The sequence below is a fragment of the Hyaena hyaena genome, unplaced genomic scaffold (assembly GCF_003009895.1).
Source record: "Hyaena hyaena isolate Hyena2069 unplaced genomic scaffold, ASM300989v1 scaffold_476, whole genome shotgun sequence".
Lineage (NCBI taxonomy): Eukaryota > Metazoa > Chordata > Mammalia > Carnivora > Hyaenidae > Hyaena > Hyaena hyaena.
This window is the reverse complement of record NW_024081111.1, coordinates 51,367-76,383: the sequence shown is the minus strand read 5'-3', so window position 1 is coordinate 76,383 and position 25,017 is coordinate 51,367. Positions and strand designations below refer to the sequence as shown.

General features: G+C 37.7%; 1 protein-coding gene across 4 annotated transcripts in view; it reads right to left on the bottom strand.

The window, feature by feature from the left end:
* TTC29 (tetratricopeptide repeat domain 29) overlaps positions 1 to 25,017 on the bottom strand; it is a 240,545-nt gene that overhangs the window by 181,431 nt on the left and 34,097 nt on the right. For all 4 annotated transcript variants that reach the window (XM_039254293.1, XM_039254292.1, XM_039254295.1 and 1 more), the window contains 2 exons: positions 15,197 to 15,420; positions 9,024 to 9,209 (listed from right to left, as the gene is read on the bottom strand). In XM_039254293.1, the coding sequence (XP_039110224.1) occupies positions 9,024 to 9,209; positions 15,197 to 15,420 (410 nt within the window). The remainder of the gene's footprint in view (positions 1 to 9,023; positions 9,210 to 15,196; positions 15,421 to 25,017) is intronic.

Sequence of the window (25,017 nt, the reverse complement as noted above, 5' to 3'; positions counted from 1 at the left end):
ACTTATCAAAATTACACAAGTAGTAAATGCTACCTTAAACAAATAAATAGCCTATATTGATTCTCGCACATTTGAATTTTGTGCATTTTGTACCTATAAGTACAATCACCCATAATTGCAACCATAAGAGTACTGACTTGCCTCTTCCGTTAAAATGTAAGCCTCTGAATCAAGAGGCCATAAATATCTTTTCCAGCCACGAATTTCTTACACTTAGCCCAGTGTCTTGCACATAGTTGGAATATAATTAATGTTTGTTATAATATTACATGTGAAAAGTCTATCATTTGTGCTTTAACTTTGCTTTTTTATTATTGATCTTGGTTTTTTTCCATATTTATTATCCAGTTGAATTTCTTCTTTGAATTTTCTTCTTCATTCCTTCACCATTTTGTACTGGTGTGTATGTGGTTTTTTTCAACAATTGGTAAACATTCTTGAAATAATAATGATATTAATCTGTTATCACATTTATTTCAAATATTTCCCAGGTTTATCTTTCAATTAAATGAGGTTAAAAAGTATGTGTCAAATTTCTCAATATTTGTTTCTGAGAGTGGGAATTTATTTCCCTAGCCTCACATTTCCAATGAGGGGATTCCCTCTCTCCTTTCCCCTTCACTTCTTATCATGGGAGGAAGAATGACATGTGAAGTTCTGAACTCTCATCCTCTCTGGACTCAGTTCTCAAGGCGGTCTGACTACCGAGCTCCACATGGAAGCTCACAGGCACAGGCTTAAAACCTTCAGGAAAGTCTCAGCCTGACCAGCCTCCCAGTAATTAGGTGGTTAAGATGAATTCTGGAGGATAACAGAGTCTGGCTTGAAGAGATATAAGCTTTGTTCCCCCAATAAGACTTAACAATTATGATCTGATTTGTATGTTTCATCTGAATCAGTTCTGAACTTGGAGCAGGGAGAGAATACAATGATCCCTCAGTAAACCCCATCATTTTCACTTATGCTTTGTAGAGTTGTTTTTATGGGTCTTTCCCGTCTAAGACTGAATAAATATTTGCCTATATTTTCCATTTGGATTTTTACAGTTTATTTTAAAAAGTTTCTCATAAAATTTAATTTTAAAGTAAGATACAGAAATAATTAGCATTACTGCAGAATATTTGGTAAATATAGAAAATCATAAAGAGAAAAATTAAAACCATACTTAATTTTTATACTGTGTATCCTCTACCAAAATTATTGACATGTATTTTTTTTGTAGACTTAACAATGTTTAATCAGTTTCAGTGTTTACTGTAAGTTCTTTTACATTAGAACTTCCTTTTTCTTCAATTTTTATTTTTTATTATTTCTAATTTTGTTTATTTTTATTTTAGGGAGAGAGAGAGAAAATGAGCATGAGCGGGAGAGAGGCAGAGAAAGGGAAAGAGAAAGACACACACAGAGAGAGGGAGAATCACTGAGCAGGTTCTGTGCTTAGTGCAGAGCCCAGCTGGGGCCTTGATCCCACAACCCTGGGATCAAGACCTGAGATGAAATCAAGAGTCAGATGCTCAACTGACTGTGCCATTCAGGCACCCCTGAATTTTTATTTATTTTAAAAATTTATCTCTTTTTGAATTGGAGAACACAATATACATGGAAAATACCTTCACAGTGTACTTTCTGAATGTCTTCTGTTGCTTCACATGGGAGTGTAAACTGAACTCTGTAGCATACTCTCAGAAGTCCTCAACTTGGCAGTATTTCTTTTTTTTTTTTAAAGATTTTTTTTTAATGTTTTATTTATTTCTAGGAGAGAGAGAGAGAGAGAGAGAGACAGCCTGAGCAGGGGAGGGTCAGAGAGAGAGGGAGACACAGACTCTGAAACAGGCTCCAGGCTCTGAGCTGGCAGTCAGCACAGAGCCCGACGCGGGGCTCGAACCCACGAACTGCGAGATCATGACCCAAGCGAAAGTCGGACGCTTAAACGACTAAGCCACCCAGGCGCCCCAACTTGGCAGTATTCCTGCTCCTTCCTCTCCCCTCAAGCCCTGTGGGCTTGACTTCTTTTTATTTGGTGGCAATTACTGTTGCAAGGGAGAAAACTGAGTCCTAGTTTTTGTTACAAGGCAGGCCATTTGTTTTCTCTTTGAGTTTGTTTGGAGGTTCTAACAGGGAGTGCAGCTACTGGTATGCCTTTGACAGAAGACTAGTCCTCCTCTACTAGGGAAGGTCATCCTCTTTGATCGAATGCACGGCTTCAGGAGGGACACAGGAGTGGTGAGAGAGGAAACAGACACCCGCCTAGCCAGACAGATCAGCCGAATCAACCCTGGTGATCAATGGGGTGACAGATGTTGCAGCCAGATCGCCCTCCCTTCCATGGGTTTTCTCTTTGAATGCAAGTCTGTCTTCATCCAAGTCATTCAAAAGCTTACCCACAATTTGTCTAGTTACAGATCTTAATAATTTTTGACTGGAGCACAAAGGGCTATTTTAGTCTACACATTCTGGAGGGTTTTTGTTTGTTGGTTTGTTTGTTTGTTTGTTTTGTTTTTTAGGGTCTGTCTAGAGTTTTTTTAAAATGCCTTTGCTTATGCCTTTATTGAAGTTACTGTATATTCTTTCTCAGGAACTTCCATATTTATTATTTCTCATTGTTTCCAACTTAGTCTTTCTTTTGTAAGAGTGTTTCAGGTTTGTCCTCAACATCCCTGATTCAACTTTCTATTGGGTCAATTCTATTCTTTACCTTTTCCACTCCATATATTAATTCTGCTGACATATTAATGGAAGCATTGATTATTTCATAATCTGGGGCTCATTCTCAACTCATTTGGCTCTCTCCTTAGACTTTTCTGTCTTCCATGTATATCTTTCTGAAGATACCAAGAATATTCCTAAAATGCTCGCTTTTACTAGTTTGTTCTTTACCAGAGTCTTCAGATGAATGCCTTGTTTTCCTTTAATTTCCTACATACCCCATTTAGAAGCAGTCTATTTAGTCTTGGTTCTTAAAGGTAAGCAGACAGTCTGCCCTTGTCTGCTAACTGCCCACTCAGTGCTGGTAGAACCCGCTTCTTCTACCTATAGTCAGGGGGACAGTTGGTAGAATTGAATTCTTCATTCAATTTCACTGTTTAGCAGGCATTCTCCTAGGACTGAGATTTGTTCTACTCTTTAACTCATTGGTTCTCTGCTAATTTAGACAGTTCTTAAAAACATCTAGCCTTTGGGGCTGGAGCTTCTATTGAAGCTTATCTTCTTGTTCATAGCCTTACCTCTGTCCTAGTTCTTAAACGATAGGACTTCTATGTCTAATAACCTGACCCGAATCTCTTTATGTTAGTAACACTCCTTAGGCAGAACTTCAAGGTTTAAGGAGTAAGGGTTTGTTTTTTGTTTTTTGTTTTTTGTTTTTTGTCCAGGACTGATTTTTGCAGGCTAGTTTTCTAGAAACAAAAATGGACTTTAGCAAAGTTCCAAGGAAACGATTCAGCTTCAGTGCTTTTAAGACAATCAGTTCTGATCTATTGGAAAGGCAGTCCCTCTCTCCTGACAGGAGAGAAATTGGTGCTCCCCAACGATAAATGCTTGTATGGCAAATCTTGCTATTTTTATGCCATATCCTATGGCTGTAGCCATAAGGCAGAGACCTCAGCCCCCTCCCCTTTCCCTTCTCTCCCTCTGCTGATCATGCAGAGGAGGGGCTGTGCTACATCAAATCATGAATGCTGAGCTGGCTGGGTAAGACCTGTATTAAGGCTCTGCCACATCATGTTGCTATTGTGTCTGTCTCCAGTCACACCAGGGGTGTGACCATACTTCCCTAAACATACAGCATCCAATGAAAGGGCAATGGGCAGCCAGCATACCTACTACTGCTCCTGTGTCTGTGGGTTCTCTCAGAGCACAGGCCTGCTGTGAGCACTGCTGGCTAGTTACCTTGTTAGCATGGCAGGTGTCCCAGCAGACTGGGCATCTGTCCAAGGCCCATACCATGGCCTTCTGGAAGCAAGTCAGAGGACTAGAAATAAATTGAAGACCAAGACTGGAGTAGGAAGAGTTTGCTGGTGGTGTTGTGGCCAGCCTTCAGGGAGGCCAATGAGTAACTATTAGGAGAAACTAGTTGTAAAATATCCTAAGTAGTGGAGGCCTATAGGGTTAAGACTCTCAGTAATAGGATTCCTTGTTTCTTTTTTTGTGATATTGGAGGGAGTTGCCTTGGATGGGTTGGATGCTTCACTGAGAGGAAGGCTGAATCACTGCCTCTCCTAAAATTCATACAAAAAAAGGAAAAGGGATGTCTTCCCCATAATCACTAAAAATGAGTGAAAATACATTAGGGAAAGGTGCTGAACATCAGTAAGACAAGGATAAGTGGGATTCTGAATTCCAACTCCTTTTCATGAGATCAAGGTGATAAGAGGGACAGTCCATTACAGTGGTGGGCTTCTCCACCGATCTGTTGCTGGATCTACTTTCCACTGCTGGATGTATCAGGGAGAGTGGAAGTGACTCTGTTGTGTCTGCACAACACTACTCTGCTCCTGGTGCCTTCCAGCCCCTGGCAAACTGCTATCTGCACATGGAGCTGATTGTCAACAGTTATTCTAGGACCAAAACTGGGCAAGCCAACCAGCACAACTCCTTTCTTCACAAGTTCCTCTGTCACTGGGAGAGCTTAGGATCAGTGCCGTAGAACCTGCTTAGCCATTACTCAATCCCCGCACTACCACAGATGATGGCTTCCTGAACTAAAATATGTGCATTGCCTAAGCTATTCCTACACTGTCTTCCCCTGTCTGTTTTCAGTGGCCATGATCAGCACTCCGAGGTTGTTAACTGACATCTATATCTAATCATCCTTCTGGTCTCCCATAGCACAGTTTAGACTCAAAGCCCATATGGGTTGAAATGGAATAGGCTGCCACCAGTAAGAGATGCTATTTATAAGCCACACACTAAATTGGAAGAGGAAGAAAAGGACAAATAGGTAGACAGAAGTTAATGGTTAATTTGCCCAAAACTGGTCTCTTTAGGCTAGCCTTTCAGAAAAGAGTTTGGCCTTCTTCAAGGCTCCATAGAAACCAGTTAGCCTCAGTGTTAAGTCCATTAATCTGGTCAAAAGCAAGGCTTAGACCTAGATCCTAAATCACTGGAAGTGGGGAAGGGGAAAAGTATTGGTTCTTGCTCAGCTGTGAATGTTGATGTGGTCAGTCCTGCCTGAGGTTGCTATCTCCACCCCCAATCCTGATAAAACCGCAACTGCAAGGTTTGGACCCCAGTATCCTAATCATGCCAAGGAAGGGGCTGGTGCTGGACCCGACTACTAATGCTGATCTGGTAGAAGAGGACTGAGGTTATGGCTCTGCCGTATCATCATGCCATTGTTGTCTTGGACCTAGATCATCCCAGGGGAGGAGCCAGTGTTTCCTTAATCATGTCTCTTAAAACATCCTCTCTCCCAGCATCTGACATCTGGCCTTGTTAGACCTCTGTATGCTTCTCTAGAAGGTGTGGGCACATCTCCTACTGACATAGTATCTGAGAGCTTTCTCCAATGCTCTGCAGATGTGGCGTGAATGCTGCTTGTCCATTTGTCATTATAAATAGGTCACCATTCTGAAAGAAGATACAGCCACTGATTTGCTACAAGTATGTGTCATCCATGACTATTCATGCCTGACACCCCAGCTATAGTCAGAAGATATCTGACATGAAGAATGATGCTGCCAGCCCTTTAGCCAATGGAAATCAGGCCACTTTGTATACTAGAGCCTCATCTTTAACAGCAGTGGGAACTAGGACCTGTGTTCAACTCTGGCTAGGGGGCTCTGGGTTAAGTTCTGGTCACATGTGTGCCAGTGGGCTGCACAATGGCCCTGACTGCTCCCAGGTGCCCAGTCCCTGTGACTATGGCTTCTGCTCATGTTCATTTGCTCTATAGTTCCCTGAGGGTCCTGGAGCCATGCCCTGGACTACAGCCTGCTTGGTTGGGTCCTGACAACCTGCCCTTTGCCATCTGCCGGCTGGTATCCTGCTTTAACCTGAATGGGCACCCCTGGAACCAGGATGCTGCCACCTGCCCCTGAGCACAGCTGCTCCCTAGCTGTTGCTGTGGGGCCTCCATTCGCTTGTCTGGACCAATCAGCTCAGATTTGTGGAAGCTACACCTCCATCACCTCAGGGGGAGTTCTACAGCCAGGTGAGTCCCCACTGCACTCTAGCCACATATTCTAAGTAGTCCTAGTTTACCCGGATTACAAAAGCTGCACAGATACTTTTCACCATTACTAAGCAACACTCAAAGTCAATCTCTAGAATTTTCAGCAACATCAACTCAGTCATTTTATCCATCAGGCAATAAAGGTATGGTTCTTAGGGTCTATGAACTGATCAAGGGCATAGAAAATTATTTTAGACCTGACAAAAAAGTGACTGCAAACAAAAAATACAACCTAACTTAAAAGTAATTTTGTAGCCAAAATATTCTATTTGCTGTGGAACATGGGTACATTTTATCAAGCTATAGGGTGTGGCACCTAAATGTGAGCAAGCCAAGGACCCACAAATGTAATCTCACAGCAGCCTGGCTCTCATGTTTCCCAAACTCATCCTTATTCACAGTCACTAAAATTATATGGGCGACCACGGTGGCACAGTTGCTGAGTAAACAGGTCGACCAATGAATAAGTAAAGGAAGCAATGACTGAATTTTCCAACAGAAATGCATTCAGATATTTTAAAAAATCAGGAGGGAAACTGGAAGTTGTTGTTTAACGGGTAGTGAGTTTTAGTTTCACAAAGTTCTGAAGACAGCGCACGACAGATTGAATATACTAAACACTGAGCCATACACTTAGATGTTGAGATGGTAAATTTTGTTATGCATTTTTTCAGCAATAATTTTTTAAATCAAACTGAATTTTAAAAATCAGAATTAATATTGATATAGAAATTCAGAATATACCTATGATAACTTTCTGAATTTCACTGGGTCACTCTTAATATTTTCACCAATGTAGCCCTGACTTCTTCAGCCTTATTGCCACATGTTATTTCTTATTTCTTTTGTGACATCTTTTTTTGGGACCAGAAGCAGACACTTTAGTTGATCTGATTTGTTACTACAGGTAACAGAATATTAGGGCCCTAATTACAGAAAACAAAAAAACCTGAAAAAACAAAAAATGATTTTTATTGTATTCATGGGGGGGGGATTTCCTATAGCAAAGAATAAAAAGGTGCTAACTTATCTTCTAATAGATAATTTTCATAATTAGCACATCAGGAAGGTAAAGCAATCAACCCTTTGTCTGCACAGGGCAGTGACTACAGGCTCTGAAGCTAGCTGACTAGTTAATACTAGTTTCACTACTAACCAGCTTAATCTCTTTGGGCCAGTTTTCTCATCCTCAAAGTGAAGATAATAATTTTTAAGAGTTTAAGGAAGTATCCACCTCACTTATGAAATGAGAGTATCTTTTAAAAGCTTAAGAAAGAATATTACTTTACTTAAGCAAGAATTTAACTCATTTTTACAAATTGAGAGACAGAACACTACTTTTAACAACAGGCTAAAAGCCTGTTTAACAAATAATTTCTCAAAGTAGAGTAATACCATCCTATCCTTACCTTGAATATACGGAAGCTTAAACCCAAACTCTGAATCCTGCTGTGTCCCTATTCTACCTTTCCACTCTTAGCTGCCACCACTGCTCAGAAACATACTTTCCACTTTATTTATTTGCTTTAAAGTTTATTTGTTTATTCTGAGGGAGAGAAAGAGAGAGACAGAGAGACAAAGTGACAGAGAGAGAGAGAAAATGAATCCCAAGCAACCGTTGGGATTCCGATGAGGGGCTCACACCCTCAAAATGTGAGATTATGACCTGAGCTAAAATCAAGAGTCGCATACTTAACCCACTGAGCCACCCAGGCACCCCCACGCTTTCCATTTTAGACAGGTTGCTCCTCCTACAAGTTCTTCTAACCATGCTTTAGTGTTTATGCTTTAGTAGTTCCCTCTTACAGAATATATTCCTGTTTCCTTATCTGCCTAAATTCCACTTCATCTTCCAAGTCCCCCTCCAGTCCCTACTGATTCTATTATGTCTTTCTTGAATCTGGTCCGTATGATTTCTCACTTCTCTGAGTGTTTTCTGGGATAAGTATCCCTCAAGATGACCCCTGACCATAAGCCACATCGTAGCACCTACCAATGCTATAGGTTACCCTGTGTAATTTCCTGGGCACAAAAACATTTTTTTTAAATCTTTCTCAAAGTCCTATACAGTCCTAGCCACAAAATAATAAATATTTTATAATTTAACTGTTTGGCCGAAGTCAAAACCTTTGTGAAAAATGAGACAGTTTTTTTTTGGAAAAAGAAATAGGATTATTCATGATATCTTTTCATATGTTTTCTTTGCATATGATCTACCCATCATTCCTTCCATAATTTTAATCCTTAAATTTCTATTTGCATCCTTTAGTTAACCACCATACAAAATATGTTTAGATGATTTTTGTTGTTGTTTCAGTCTTGTCTTAAGATAACACTAAGTATGAAGTTACTTTTAAAGGACATTTCCTTCAGAAATTGTTGTAAAATCATGATGGGGCAATATCTAAATTATAGAGGTATTTTTTGGTCCTCTTTGTAGGGGGCGTGTGGCACTAGGAAAATCATGAAGCATACCTTCCTTTTTCATTTTCATACAGGAGAGATCAAATTTAAATGAATAGAGGACTGTAATAATGGAAAGAAATTCAAAACCACACAGCTTGTGGCACTGACGGATATATGTGGATGGGTACAGGAGGCTGACTTTCTCTCTGTGCTGCTGCTGCTGCTGCTGCTGCTGGGAACTCCAGCCTGAGTGCTTGGATGGAGTATGACTGCAAGGAAGACTTCCGGTGGATCCATAAGTCACACACCTTTGCTTCTTAATCTCAATAACTTACATTCTTATACTAATGCCTCAGGTCTTTTTCTCAATCCCCACGTGCTTTCTGGTTACACGGACTCTGAATCCTCCAAAGCACCCAGGACAGCCTGACAAATGACCACTCACCTTCTTCCTCGAAGAGAAGTCCCATGTGCGCATGCGCCTTGGCTTCTTTCTTCCCACCGTCAATTTTGATCCGTTGAGCAATCTCAAAACATCGTTCATAGAAGTGGTTCCTTACCCATTTGTCTTCAGGATTATTGAAGTAACTGGCCAGTGCATGCAAGTTGTCATAGACATCTTCGAAGTGTTCTTCAAAGAAAAATAAAACTGCATTAGAAAGGTGTCTCACAGCTTGCTCCTTCAAATGTTAAACGAACTTAGTGACATTTATTTTTTATTTTTCCTTAAAAGCATGATTAGCTATTTTAAAAATGGAAATGCAAACTTAAGGTCATGTATTTTAAGCATTAAAATAGTTACGTAGAAGAGGTACACTCCAAAAAAGCGAAAACAAACAAAACCAAACAAACCTTTTTGAAAACTTAGAACATGTTAGAAAGGGGCACCTGGGTGGCCCAGGAAGTTAAGCACCCACCTTCCGTGGTGAGTTCCAGCCCCACATCTTTAACTCAGGCTCTGCCTGGGTGAGCTCATCGCTGAGAGTACAGAGCCTGCATGGGATTCTCTCTCTCTCTCTCTCTCCCTCTCTCTCTGCCTCTCATTCACTCACGCCCTCTCTTCCTTCAAAAAATAAAAAATAAAAATAAAAAAATAGGGGCGCCTCGGTGTTTCCACCAATTGGGAGTGGGATTTCGGCTCATATTATGATCTCTGAGTTTGTGGGTTTGAGCCTGCTGTCAGGCTCTGTGCTGACAGCTCAGAGCCTGAAGCCTGCTTTGGTTTCTGTGTCTCCCTCTCTCTCTTCCTGCCCTTCTCCCGCTCCCGCTCTGCCGTTCTGTCTCAAAAATAAATAAAGATTATTAGAAATTAAAAATAAAAAATAAAATAATATGTTTGAAATTTATATACTCTTTTGTTTGAAAACAGCACGGAGGCTGCTGGGATTTTCTCTCGCTCTCTCTCAAAGTAAACAAATAAGCTTTAAAAAAAAAAACCCAAATACTCTCATCTTAGAACTGACTTACGTTTTGTCTTCACATTGTGAAACTTTTGCCTAATGTGAACAGAGCACTGAAGTCTGTTCTGTAATATTTTATATTCTTTGTCATCTTTAGTGATTAGAGAGTTATTTTATAAAGTCTATAAAGCATTCCATATCTTCTATTTTTAAAAAGTTCTGTAAAGAGGGGCGCCTGGGTGGCTTAGTCGGTTAAGCGTCCGGCTTTCGCTTAGGTCATGATCTCGCGGTTCGTGGGTTCGAGCCCCGCGTCGGGCTCTGTGCTGACTGCCAGCTCAGAGCCTGGAGCCTGTTTCAGTCTGTGACTCCCTCTCTCTCTGACCCTCCCTGCTCACNGGAACACAGGGGCGCCTGGGTGGCTTAGTCGGTTAAGCGTCCGACTTTCGCTTAGGTCATGATCTCGCGGTTCGTGGGTTCGAGCCCGGCGTCGGGCGCTGTGCTGACTGCCAGCTCAGAGCCTGGAGCCTGTTTCAGTCTGTGACTCCCTCTCTCTCTGACCCTCCCTGCTCACGCTGTCTCTCTCTCTCTCCTAGAAATAAATAAAAATATAAAAAAAAAAAAGTTCTGTAAAGAGCTTTTATGAAAAAAGTGATCCCAAAATAATTTTTGTTTTTCAGTAATTACACCTTAATTGAAAAACATTTCCAAAAGTTCATAGTTTTTTTTCGTTTTTTTTTTGTTTGTTTGTTTTAGAATGAGTTATATAAGCTATCAAGATTTCCATATTTAAAGACAATTTGTCAGGGGCATTTGGATGGCTCTGTCATTTTAAGCGTCCAGCTTCGGCTCAGGTCTGATCTTGCCATTCTTGAGTTCTTGAGCCTGCACCAACTTAGTGACAGGCTCTGTGCTGACAGCTCAGAGCCTGGAGCCTGCTTCAGATTCTGCCTCTCCCCCTCTCACACTCTCCCCCTTTCACTTTCTCTCTGTCTCTCAAAAAAAAAAAACATTCAAAAAAATTTAAAAAATAAGGACCACTGTCACCTAATCTATTTTTCTATGAAAAAATGGAGTATTTTTCAGAGTATTAAGTACAAAGGGATATATTCAAGTTTTGAATTTTTGGACAATCCAGATATATGGGTTGTACTCTTTACTTTCTCAGCAGCCTTATCTCCTAGCTTGTAGATTGTTTATTTGAATTGTCAGCAGATATTTATAAGATGAAAATCATTTTTACTTTTGGTTTATTATTTAGGCCGGTATTCACTGTGCTATATAAAAAGGAGATTCCATGATGAAATAAATTTGGAAAATACAGTTGCTAATTTCCTTCTTTTAGTGACCACACGGGATGTATCAGCATTTTAAAGACTCTGGTAAGTCCTGCAATAAACCAACCTTCTTACTGTCAATGTTAATTCATCTGATGTTTCTCAAACTTATTTCATCTGATAATTATTTTTGTTTTGCTTTACATAAAACCTGTAAACATCCTGTGTGACTCTGCTTGTATAGAACATACTTTGGGTATCTTATAAATGTTATTAGAAAAAAATTGCTGCTGAACTCTTAACAATAATGTAAAGTCAGGTGTAAATAATGTTTGAATTATCTATTGATTCAGTTGCCCATTACCATTATTGCCATCTCTTCTCCAGCCCCATGGGGCACAAGACCCTAATCATAACATTACAGATGGTATAGAGATGATTTACAACAATGGGTAATATAAGAAATGTTATTAGGGACAAAAAAAAACACCTCACTTTACCAAATGGAAAATAATCCAAGAAGAAATGACTGGCTTACTTTAAACACTTCTTTGCCATAAAACAGCAAGTGATGTTTTGCAGAGTAATTTAAATAACTGTAGGTTCCTGTTCTGTAAGTCTCAAGAGACAGAACTGACCCAAGATGACTGTTGTTAGTGCTATGGCTTTGATTAAATGAACTTCATTGTGACCCTAGAATGATAGTCTTTCCAATGAGAAGCAATGAGAGGGCTCAGAGATAATGCTACTTCAGGATAATTGTTTCAGATTCCATATATGTCTTCTGACCATATAGGATGGAATCCTGAGACACCATTAACAAATTTTTATATTCTAGATTAAGTGTGTGTTTGCACGTGTGCATGTTTTAAGATTTAAGATTAATTCGTTAATAAGAGTGAATGAGTATATCTCCTTTCCTATTTTCTGGGATGTTCTTAATTCATATCATAATTTTTCCTCAATAAAGCTTATGTATTACATGTGAAAACAATTACACAAATTTTTTAAAGTATACAAATATTTACATGTCCTTCAACTGAGGTATTTCCAACAATATTCTTTGCAATAATTTTAATTTTCTATATTTCAACCAGGCAGAAATCACTGCATTTTGAAGAAGATAACCTGAGCAAGAGGTAATTTTATTTCATTTAACAAATGCAACTTAGTTACTATGAATATATTATAAAACCACCCAGTAAAGAAAATAATTTCTTTTCTTTACTTATACCATGTGTATAAGGTATCAATTACTATAAATTCTGCACTTTTACAATTTTTGGAATTGGAGAAAGTTGGTTTTTAAGTTTATTTATTTATTTTGAGGGGGTGGGGAAAGGTAGAGGGAAAGAGAGAAAATCCCAAGCATGCTCCGTACTGTCTGGGCAGACCCAGTTCTGGGGCTTGAACCCACGAAAGGTAAGATCATAACCTGAGCCAAATCAAGAGCCAGACGCTTAACCAACTGAGACACCCAGGCTCACCAACAAACAGTTTTATTTAAATGTTTACTTTCCTTTAATAAAAATTTGTAAATTAATGTTTTCTACCTTAAAATAGACTACTTAGCATTTTAGTTTCCTTATAATTACAAAATGCTTTATGACAACTTTCTCATATTTATGACACTTTTTGTAACAAGTGATGTATTAGGGCTCATATTTATGCTATTCAAACGAAAGCCTCTATTTAAAACACTTAGTGAATGTGATGAATTCAACTTGAAAAAATGACTAATGGGAAATTTTTATCTTGCTCAATTCTATTTTCAGTGCAAATATCACTTCAGAATTTGGAGCTGAAATGAGACTGTAAGTTTTTTAGAAAGCATTTTTTATTTATAATAGTTAATTTCTTGAGAAATTAGACGTCATATTTTAAAATTCACCAGAGGATTCTATTTTTAAAGTTAATCCTGTAGGGTGTCTGAGTAGCTCAGTTGGTTAAGCATCTAGCTCTTCATTTTTGCTCAGGTCCCGATCTGAGGTCTGTGGGTTCCAGCCCTGCAAAGGGCTTTGCACTGACAGTGCAGAACCCGCTTAGGATTCTCTCTCCCTTCTTCTCTGCCCCTCCCCTGCTCTCTCCCTCTCTCTCGCATTCAAAATAAATAAAACTAAAAAAATTAACAAGTTTATCCTGCAGTTAAGTATTTTTCATAATACAAATATCAACCTCCTGTCCACAAACACACTCGCACACACACATTCACTTGTTATGATTTTCATGTATCTCATATTTGTAAGTTAGGTCACAACCTGATGTATTAACTCCACTGAAGAGGCTGAAAGACTTCTGCTACCCCTCTAATACTGTTACCATGCCCCCATTAATTTTCCCCACTGTCATTGGTATAGTTGTGGAAAGTTGTATAATACTCTATTTTCTTTAAAGATTTTTTTTAATGTTTATTTTTGAGAGACAGAGACAGAGAGGGAGCTGGGGAGGGGGAGAAAAGAGGTGGGAAACACAGAATCTGAAACAAGCTCCCAGCTCTGAGCCGTCAGCACAGAGCCCAGTGTGGGGCTTGAACTCACGAATGGTGATATTATGACCTGAGCTGAAGTCAGACACTTAACTGACAGACCCACCCAGGTGCCCCTGTAATACTGCATTTTCCCATAGAAAGGCCTGAAGTAAAATATAGGCGTTGTTGGGATGTGAGCTTCTCTTTTTCAGTCCTATGATATTGTCACACAAGAAGTTGAAGAAAATAATAATTAAGATCACCAAATTTATATGCTGACTTCTACGATCTAGGATTTCCTTTATTTGATTATATAAAATGACCAATCCTGGGGCGTCTGGGTGGCTCAGTCAGTTAAGCATCCGACTTCGGCTCAGGTCATGATCTCACGGTTCGTGGGTTCTAGCCCCACGTCGGGCTCTGTGCTGACAGCTAGCTCAGAGCCTGGAGCCTGTTTCAGATTCTGTGTCTCCCTCTCTCTATGACCCTACCCTACTCATGCTCTCTTTCTGACTCTCAAAAATAAATAAAAAACATTTAAAAAAAATAAATAAAATGACCAGTCCCTAATATGTGACTAGGAAAGACTTATGACAACATCAGTATAATTCTAGTAGAGATTAAAATATTTTATTCAGTAGTTGTAACACTGACTTTCTGAAAATTTTTCAGATACAAGGAATTTATTACAAATGATGTGATGGAAAATATAAAATTAACAATTTTATTCATAATTCTGAGTTGCAGGCTTTTCATGTTTTCTCATTATTCACTGATAAAAATTCTCTGAAATCTGTAGGACTTATTGGTAAGATCTTCAAATTCCATTATGTAAATAATAGAAAATCAATATAATTTTCAAGTTATAATACTCTTTGTAAGAATCTCTTAAGTAAAAGTCTCCATTCAGATTGTATATTTCAAAAACCACGGAAGAGGTTTGTGATTCATGATATAAAAACATTTTAATACATTGGAAAATTGTGGTGATGTTATTAGGTGCACTGTCTTCCTGGCTTGAAATGAGGTCAGCAGGATGCCCCTATGTATGGGCAGCCTCGTGATTCAGCGTTCCCCTGTCATGTATTCCATAAAGATGCTTAGATGTCTAAAATGCACTGTGCCGGGGCGCCTGGATGGCTTAGTCGGTTAAGCGTCTGACTTTCGCTTAGGTCATGATCTCGCGGTTTGTGGGTTGGAGCCCCGCGTCGGGCTCTGTGCTGATTGCCAGCTCAGAGCCTGGAGCCTGTTTCAGAGTCTGTGACTCCCTCTCTCTCTGACCCTCCCCTGCTCATGCTGTCTCTCTCTCTCTCTCTCTCCTAGAAATAAATAAAACATTAAAAAAAATTTTAAAATAAAATGCACTGTGCTAACGCATCTTAATAGTTTGAATTCAGACATGAAACTCTCTGCAATCTTCCCTCGGGCTCGCTGTCCCGGCTCTTGCAACACTGCTGCCCACAGTCTCTCCACTCACCTTGCCGTTCAGAGGCCTCGGCCCTGATCAGGTGGTGGTAGAAGTGACCCAGTTTATCAGGCTGGTCCTCCAGGGGTTTCTGCAACCATAAAAGGGACCTAACTCTTGCAGCCTCCCGCAGGGCATCCCACTTCTCCATCAGGGCAAAGAGCTCAGTAAAGGACTTGTGATAACCATCTCGCAGCATGTCCACACAAATGTTCTTCTTGTACGAGTTCCGGTAACTGGGAAGAAGAAACCCAACACTCAGAACATTTTAATCCTTTGAATCCATGCAGCATTTTTCTTCTCTAATGATTAAATGTTGAATTGTGCTGCCTTTTCTTTTCCCCCTCAGTAAAAGCTGAAAACTATCTTTTCCTTAAACACTTATAACTGAACAATTTCAGTTTAATGAAAGATGCCAGAAGCTACCCAAATGTAGTAATTTTAATAGAATTACATTATAAATATATCAGTTCCAGAGCTGAGCTCTGTTTGATAGGGACAAATAAACTAGTTGACTGATGTCAGTCCATTCTGGCTGCTAGAAGAAAATACTAGTGACTGAGTAGCTTATAAACAACAGAAATATATTGCTCGCAGTTCTAGAGGCTAGAATTTCAAGATCAAGTCACCAGCATGGTCACCTTCTGGTGAGGGCCCTCTTCCTTGTTCATGGCTGGTGCCTTCTCACTGTGTCCTTACATGGTGGAAGGTGCTGGGGATTTCTCTGGAGACTTTTTTTTTTTTTTTTTAATAAGGCACTAATCCCATTCATGAGGGCAGAGCCCTCATGACCTAAGCACCTTCCAAAGACCTCAATTACTAATACCATCACCTTTGGGAGTTAGGATTTCAACATATGAATTTGGGAGAGCACATGCAGACCATAGCAATTATAATATCCCAAAGTGTTTGATATACTAGCCTCCCAGTAAAACAAAACAAAAAATACAATATGCCAAGCAAAAATAAAACATGCCATTTAATGTCAGAAATGCACTCTATATTATGTGGCTTATTTGTACATTATGGAAGTTCATTCATTCATTCATTCATTCATACTTGGATGTTTGGTTGGAAAATGTTTATTAAAATCTATTATTAAGTATATTTAAAAATATTTTCAGTTAAGATTAAGTTAATGATTTGTTAGATTAATAATTCACTTCTAATTTAATGATAAATCATATACAAGGAGATAAAGTAACAAATGAATATTCCATTTAATTTATCAACAAATAGCTATTAAATTTTCTAAGTAGAAGGCAGTTCTAGACCAAATGGGTTCAGTCTCCTTGTGAAGTTTGTATTCTAGTCGGAGAACATAGCCAACAAGTAAATAAGCAAATAATAAATCATTTCAGATGATGAAAAGTGCTATACAGGAAATAAACAGAGTTATGGGACAACAGCTGTGTGGCAGCTTTTATTCCACTTAATGAGTAATCAGAGGCCAAATCATATAGCTACTAATTATATTACATTACATTTTTTTTAAAATTAGGAGACAATTACATATTTAGAACAACTGACACAATGTGATACTACTAGCAATACAAATTTCAGGGTGGAGTGGAGACAGCCTCGAATTAGTCAGAATACTCAAGGTTGACCTAGTTCTACCTAACTTCCTTGTATCTCATTTGTAAAATGTGTGTATGAATCTATACCGTACCTATATCACAGGATTCTTCTAAGAATGAAAGTAAAGTATGTACATGAAGATGCTCAGATTCATTGAAAGTCCTGCACTACTGGTTCTCAACTCCTGGATATACAGTAGATTCATCTAAAGAATTAAAAAACCCAAAACAGCCCATATGCCATCCACCAAGAATTTCTTACTCAGTGGATCAGCTAAGGTATAGAGGTGAAGAAAGGAGTGGTGAGAAAGTAGCTGTTAAAGAAAAGACAGGACTTCAAAGCTATGGTAAGAAGTTTGGACTCCAGGTGAGAAGTGAGGTAGAGCCACTGAAGGGCCTGAGTTAGGGAAATGACTACATGAGATTGAAGGTTAGAAAAAACACCCGGAAGGAGTGTTCCAGCTGAATTGTTATCCTCCCCTATCTGGGACCCAGATAGATACACAGCACATATTTAATACAATTCATCCATAAAGAGAATAAAGAAGCCACATTCCTAGGCCACAAGGTCAAAGGCCCCCTTGTATGAGACCAAAAACATATGACATAGGGAAGAGAAAAGAACTAACAGATTTTTGTTTGTTTGTTTCTACCCTCTTGTCAAGACAAAGGAGGATAGTATGAAGAAGGAGCAATGAAATGCTGCAAAGGCCATGTCCCCTCTCTCCTCTTCTTTCTACCTGCCCCCACACAAGGTATACCAAAAGTCACTGTCTTGGGTTTCTCAGAACCAGCCATTATAATTTCCTGTAGCTCCTGAATGGTATGGGTGAAATGCCACAGTCATCTAGTGGGCTCCATGTAGGATAAAAAGTTAATGGAAATAGAGGGCTGGTATATCTGTCAAATGTCACTGGCCACAACAAGAGAATGTGTGCTAAAATGCTCTTGTATGGGCTGCCCGCTGGGGGCTGAAGGACACAGCTGTAACTCTGAGAATAAGAAGGCTCAGGGAGCAATCAAAGGAGTCAGGTCAGCATATTTCCAGATCCAACAGAAAAGGATGGACTGAATGTGTCAGAGGTGGACACGTGTATTGAACCACATAGGTTTGGAATGCATTCAACGACAAGTAAGAGAACTTGTCTCATAGTACCTTTAAAACTAGAGATTTCCATTTCTCACAGCAAAAGATGCCTAAAAATAGGCCTTGGTTCAGCAGCCTGGCAAGGTCACTGCCTGTGGGATTATCTTATTCTTTCCTTTATGCTTGTCCCCTGCTGGTCACTAGACGGTTGTTATAACTTCAGACATTGCGTCCATCTTCAAGGCAAAAAGAGTTGGGGATATGGGTGGCACCAGATATGTCTTTCCCTATTATTGGGAAAAACAAAAGCATTCTTGTAACTGCTAGTAAATTCTTAACTTTGGTCCCATTGGCCATGGACACCCCTTGTTGCAAGGAGACTGGAAAAACTAAAATTCTGCCTGTCCTTGGGCACATTGCTCTCCCAAGCAAAACCAGAGTTGTGTTAGCAAAGAAAAATGGAGAAACAGATACTAGAGAAGGATATTCAGTGTCTATACTAAGGTCCTAGATTAAGATCTGAAAATAAATACTGACAACCCCCCAGCCCTTGAGATGCCAGATAAAACTGGGCAGGATGCCCAGTTAAATTTGAATATCAGATAAACAATGAATATTTTTTTAGTGTTAGTATGCTCCAAACATTGCATGGGACATATTTATACTAAAAAAGTTTTTTGTATTTTGAAACTCAAATTGAAGTGTATATCCTATCTTTTTTTTGGTTAAATCTGTCAACTCCTCTCCACTCTACCCCACTCCAGCACTGTGTTGTCGCTCTATGAGAAAATAGGGTGAGGGGAAGAAGTGTCAGAATCTTGAATAACCTGAGAAATCACTGAATTGGACTCACATCACCTGAGAAGGACAAGATTGGATTTTTACACTAGGGAGGATCAAGGCTCAGGGCCAGGAATTAAAATTAAGTTATAAAAAACTAAAGGCTTTCAATTTAGCATCTTTGAGCTTGTGACTCTGAAATGTACACCTGATCCAACAGAATGGCCAGGCGGAGGGAGGGTAGAACTGGGAGCAGCGCAAAGGGATGGAAGACTCTGGCGGTCCTAGAAAGGACAGGCCACCGGGGCTGAACCAAAGGGAAGGCAAGGGGAGTGGACGGAAGTAGGTGGATTCAACACACATTTAGGAGATAAAAATATCAATTCCTTGGTGACTGAGTGGGTGTTGGAGGTGTAGGAGAAGGAAGACTTGGAGGACAACCAGGTTTTGAGGCCGGGTAATAGGTAATTGGTTATTTGTGAGAGAAGAGGACACAAAGGGGTGAACAGGTTTGGATAAACATAATGAGACTGGATTCAGGTTACTTAAGTGAGAAGAGGCTGAAGGAATATCCATGTGGTACCTCCGAATGGGGGCAGGTTGTGGGGGAATATAGGAGATCTGAGGACAAGATCTGAGGGGCTAAAACTAACCTCAAACAAGCACTGTCATCTTTGATGGTTATGCCTTTAAAGAGAAGAAAGTTATAAATAAATAAAAATTAGAACACTGACTTTAAACAATAAAAACAAACACAAGCCAGGAGACCATCTACATTCTAATCTCAACTGGGACAAAAATGCAGAAAATCACTCTGCAAGCCTGGTTTCCTTTACCTGGAAGGTGAGGGTGTCTTGGTTGCTTTGGTCAGCCAACACCTAGTTCCATTTCCACAGGTAGCAGTACCCCAAAACACTTTTGGAAATGACCATTTTCACACTGTGTGTCATCTTGGTGGGACTTGATGGTAAGGACTCTCTAATCAAGGGGTGGAGCAGAGAGAGAGGGAGACAGAGAATCCCAAGCTGACTCCATGCTTTAAGCATGAAGCTCCACGTGGGGCTTGAACTCACGAATCATGAGATCATGACCTAAGCTGAAATCAAGAGTTGGATGCTTAGCTCAATGAGCCACCCAGGTGCTCTGCAAATTATTTCTTTTACCAAAATAATTTTCTCTTATTACAATGAACTGACTACCTGAAAAAAAAAGTATGTCAATTTCCACCATGATATTTAGATTTCTCAGGTTTTATATTTCATAATAGAATCATAGTTAAAGTTGACTTGCCTTATGGAAAGAATTTTTTTTCTAAACAAATAGAAATATAAACAGAATTCACTTATTTTGTTAATCATTTGGACACAAAGTTATTTGTCTTTGGTTCTATTTGCATATTAGAACAAATATTAGTCTAAATTAAAATATATTCTTTTTTTTTTAATGTTTTATTTATTTCTGAGAGAGACAAAGCATGAGCAGGGGAAGGTCAGAGAGAGAGGGAGAAACAGAATCGGAAACAGGCTCCAGGCTCTGAGCTAGCTGTCAGCACAGAGCCTGACGCGGGGCTCGAACCCACGAACTGTGAGATCATGACCTGAGCCGAAGTCAGATGCTCAGAGTCCCTAAAATATATTCTTTGTAACAATCAGAAGAAGAAAAATCTCCTCAACCTAAAAAGTCATGATGCTGGGCAGAAATTGAGAATTCTGGTAAAATTTATGTAGATATTTGATGGTACGGAGTTTGAGAATAGTTTTCCCAACAGAAAACATGCCATTGATAGGAGCATAAGTTGTGACATTCATGGAAATGCTGGACTATAAATCTCTACCCTGAGGGAGGTAACTGCCACTGCAGACACCTGGGGTTGCACTGGACTGAGGTATGAAGCTGGGGAAGAATGAATTTAGGAATGGAATTAAGCGGTCATCCATTTCATCTGGATTTTATTACTACTTAAAGCCATTAACCAAAAGAGATTCTGTGCATTTTGAATGTACATAAAAATTGCCCTAGAAGATTCTAAGATGGAAAAAAAAACCACTATAAATTTACAGACAGTAAAACCGAACACTTTGACAGAACTTCATAGCAGTTGAATGTGTGGAGATGCTGAGATATGGGGAGCTTTCTGTTAAACAGCCATGGAGGTATTAAACCATTTTAAAATTCTGCTTTAAAACATTTTGAGCGGCATCTGTTTTATAGAGTACCTACAACGTATTAGATACTGTGTAGACACAATTTCTAACACACGATAACTTTACAAAGTAATACTTCCATTTTCACAGATAAACTGTCATCGGTGAGGATGTGATTTGCCATGTAAGTGACAAAGCCACACAAACTAATAAGAATCAGAATTGGAATTCACATCAGTTTTCTGAGTACGAACTCTGTATTTTTCCACTTTACCACACTATCTCCTATCACATTAAATTTGTTGGGGTTTCTTCTCCTTCTCTTCCTCTACATATTGTTGTTTATTTGCATTGATTGTTTAGGAATTTGTCATTATTGGACAATTATAATGTAACTCTCAAATATGAAAGACATTGCCTTTGTCCTTGCTAATTCATGTTGATGCTGGACTGGGAAAAGAGATTACTGTTATTCTGTGACCCTCCCACAGAATCCCCTTCCTTAAAATGAGTAAGCAGACAGTAGCACCCACACAAAGCAAGTTAAATAGATGTGATTGTCACCCAGGGATATATGAAGTCTAATAAAAGAAAAGCAGTGAGAAAGACAAACATATAACAGGAAAAAAAGCACACACTTCTACATATCTGAACAACATGAATAAATGAAACGAACAGATATGACAACTTCTTTTATTTTTCTTAACTCATAGGTATTTATATCGGTTATTAGATGGACTTTCAAAATCAAAATGAATTATCAACTACTCAAATATGTGACTAATATATTTAACATATATTTTTCATAAGGCAAACTCAAATGCTGTATCAAGGTGAACCTTCATATTCAGTAAAATTTTTCAAAAGCAGTTTAATAAAAAATCATACTTTAAAACAAGATCATAAAATTTTTATTTAATCTGACAAAGATAAACTCAAAAGATGTGTAATATCTAATCAAAAGTCAGTATAATACTTTTATCCCATTAAGTTAATATTTATAAGTCACTTGTGGGTTATCTATGTGTCAGTTATAACAGTCTTATATTCGTATTGTAGGAATAAATGTTATTGGAATCACCTACGGGATAATTACATTGACTCTTAAATTAATACTTAAATAGCTTCAGTTAATATAATTTCCACAGAATAAAGTGAGTATTCTTACCCATACTTTTCAGTGTAGGTAGATATTACATATAATTAGAATGGGGAAAATATATATTTCTTGACATACTCACACTGATAAAAACCATATAAGTAATTTTGGTGTGTTTCATAGTTTTTTTGTGAAAAGAATAAAATTTTCCCGAAAAGCTAAAATAAAGATATGCCATTCCCCAAGCCATATAAATATATATAAAGAGAAGAGTTAGAATGAAAAGATATCAATTATTTTTAGTGACTTAAAAAGCATATAAATTTACAATGACAATTGAAAGTGTTTTTCTTAATTTTACACTACTTTAGATTTTTAACAATTTTTAGTCATAGTATTAATAGTGATTAATAAGTAACACTAATTAAGAAATGACTAACATCATTCACATATATTTTTATGTAATAACCATTGAAGAGTTGGAATTTTTAGAACATTTGATTATCTTCCATGTACTTCAAAATATAACAAGAAAAAAATGTTTCGATATGAAAAAGGCTTTTTAAATTTAAAGGATTTCCAATGAGTTGACTGGTCTCTGGGGGCATCTACTGGAAATTTAGCAAACTGCAGTTACATCATGTAAATTTGATAACTTTCATTATCCATCATAATACAGATATTATTTTAATTGATATGTAAATAAGGTGACATTCAAAGAAGATAAATGTAAACTTATGCATGGTATTCTATCTCATCCATCTGGAAACAGTGAAATATGTAGCTGTCTATGAGATCAGTTAACAAACACTCAACTGTTAAAACTGTAAATAGGACAGGTGGCATATCACACATGAACAGTTTTCAAACCATTCAATTCTCATGTTTGGAAAAATTATTTTAGAGATAAGCAGATACAAATTTACTGAGGCATTTTTATGAGTCCAAATAAAATGTACATAAAGAGCACTTTTAATATGATGGTTTCTCTAAATTCATTTTGCATCTCAGTATATCCACATTAATCATAAATAACTTGATAATCACTGCTTGTTTTCTTTATGACTTACTTGAATTATTTACATGTCAATATCTCAAAAAGTAGAATTTGTAATACTTCAACCAAAAGTCTATTGTTTATTATTGTTTATTATTGTTTATTATAATTAGTAATTAAAAGTAGAATTAGTCATTAAATAGAACATTGTTATTAATTTCTCCTAAACATTTTAGGAGAACTTCATTAAAGAAAAATGAACATATAATAAAGATAATATAATCATTGCAGCTTATTTATAGTTTTAGCATATATTTCAATAAAGAAAATAATTTTGTAATAATATTTTTTCAATTTTGACTAATCATGCTATAGGAATTTTAATGTAAGCCTTTTTTTAAAAAATTTTTTAATTTTTTTTTTTAATTTATTTATTTCTAGGAGAGAGAGACAGCGTGAGCAGGGGAGGGTCAGAGAGAGAGGGAGTCACAGACTCTGAAACAGGCTCCAGGCTCTGAGCTGGCAGTCAGCACAGAGCCCGACTCGGGGCTCGAACCCACGAACCGCGAGATCATGACCTAAGCGAAAGTCGGACGCTTAACCGACTAAGCCACCCAGGCGCCCCTAATGTAAGCCTTTTTAACAATAATGATTTTCTTTGTGAAATTTATTGGTCATATTTCCTTAAATAATTTTTAAATTTAAAGAAAATTTAAAACTAATGTTGAAGGTATATCTATTGTGTAATTCTTATACAACAATATACTTTATATGCCGCTATAATTTTATATTAAAAGCTTCCTAATAAAAATTGAAATATATAACATGTTAGCTTCATTTCAAGGAAACACCACAAATGCATGTGTACATGGTTTCTGGAAATTTCATTAGAATTGCTATCCAAATAAATGCGATACGATCTTTAGCTGTATAAATTGAAAAAAACTAATCATCCTAAAATGTTATCAATAAATCAGAACATAAATATTAATTTGGCAGAATGTTTTTTCAGTTTAGAATTAGAGCCATTTTAGATAGCTGGACTTATTTGATAACTTAAAAATAAATAAATAAAACCACCCCCAAGAGGTTATGGAATATAATTTTTTGTGATTTTCTAAACAACTAGAAGTTTACTAAATTTGAAACTGCCACACAGGCAAGCTGTGCTTTATATTTTTGGAGAATACAAATTTTTATCTATTAATAATCACAGAAATCACAGTCGGACTGCCAACAGTTAAAAGATATGTGTACAAATTGAAAAATGCCATTTGGAGAAACTATTTAACCCAAGTTCAACCTTTAATTCTATTTTAAAAATTCTAATAAAAACGAAGAAATAAAGTTTAGCCTACAATATTTTACAAATAGCACTATTACTAATATAAATCAACAAAAAATAAAATACTTAAAAATTTGGTCAGCCAAGAATTTTGCAAAGAGCACAATAAAAATTCACTTCAACATCAGTGATTTTATTTTAGGATATACGGAATATTTTTGTATAATGTAGAACAAAGATTATTTCTCAGGTTTAATTATGTAAGAACTGATATTTAGCATAAAAGGCAGTAGCTTTTTGCTAGATCAAAAAATGTTAATCAGTCAAATAGTATTTTTCCTGGGGATTGCTACCCGAGATCAGAGGACAGCTGTGGTTATTTAGTACAGTGCAGACTGCAATGTTTCAGTAGCTTTAAATAATTCCCTTAATAATATAAAGGCATTTTTTGTGTCCATTTCCTATTAAAAATCATTTACTCAAGCAATTCCAATTCAATCAAATATCTGAAATACAGAGATTGTCATCAATCAGGAAAGAAGCAATATTCATCAGTCAATGTAAGATATTATCAAAATATTTACCCATGTAGCTGTAACACACATTTTCTTCACTGAAAGATTTTCTCTACTGGAAAACTCTTGAACTTAACCACATTATAAAAGGTTCTTCTTCAGAAGTTTAGTGGAAAAGCTCTGTAAGAAATAAAGCCTCTTTATATGAGGCTAATTACATAATCCTTAAAATGGTCCTGTTACTTGAAAACTTCTTTGAGAAATTTAAACTTAATTACAAATGGAAGCATTAAGCTAAAGATTATACACGGAAAGGTATGAAGTGAGTGTCATTTAAGAAGAATTT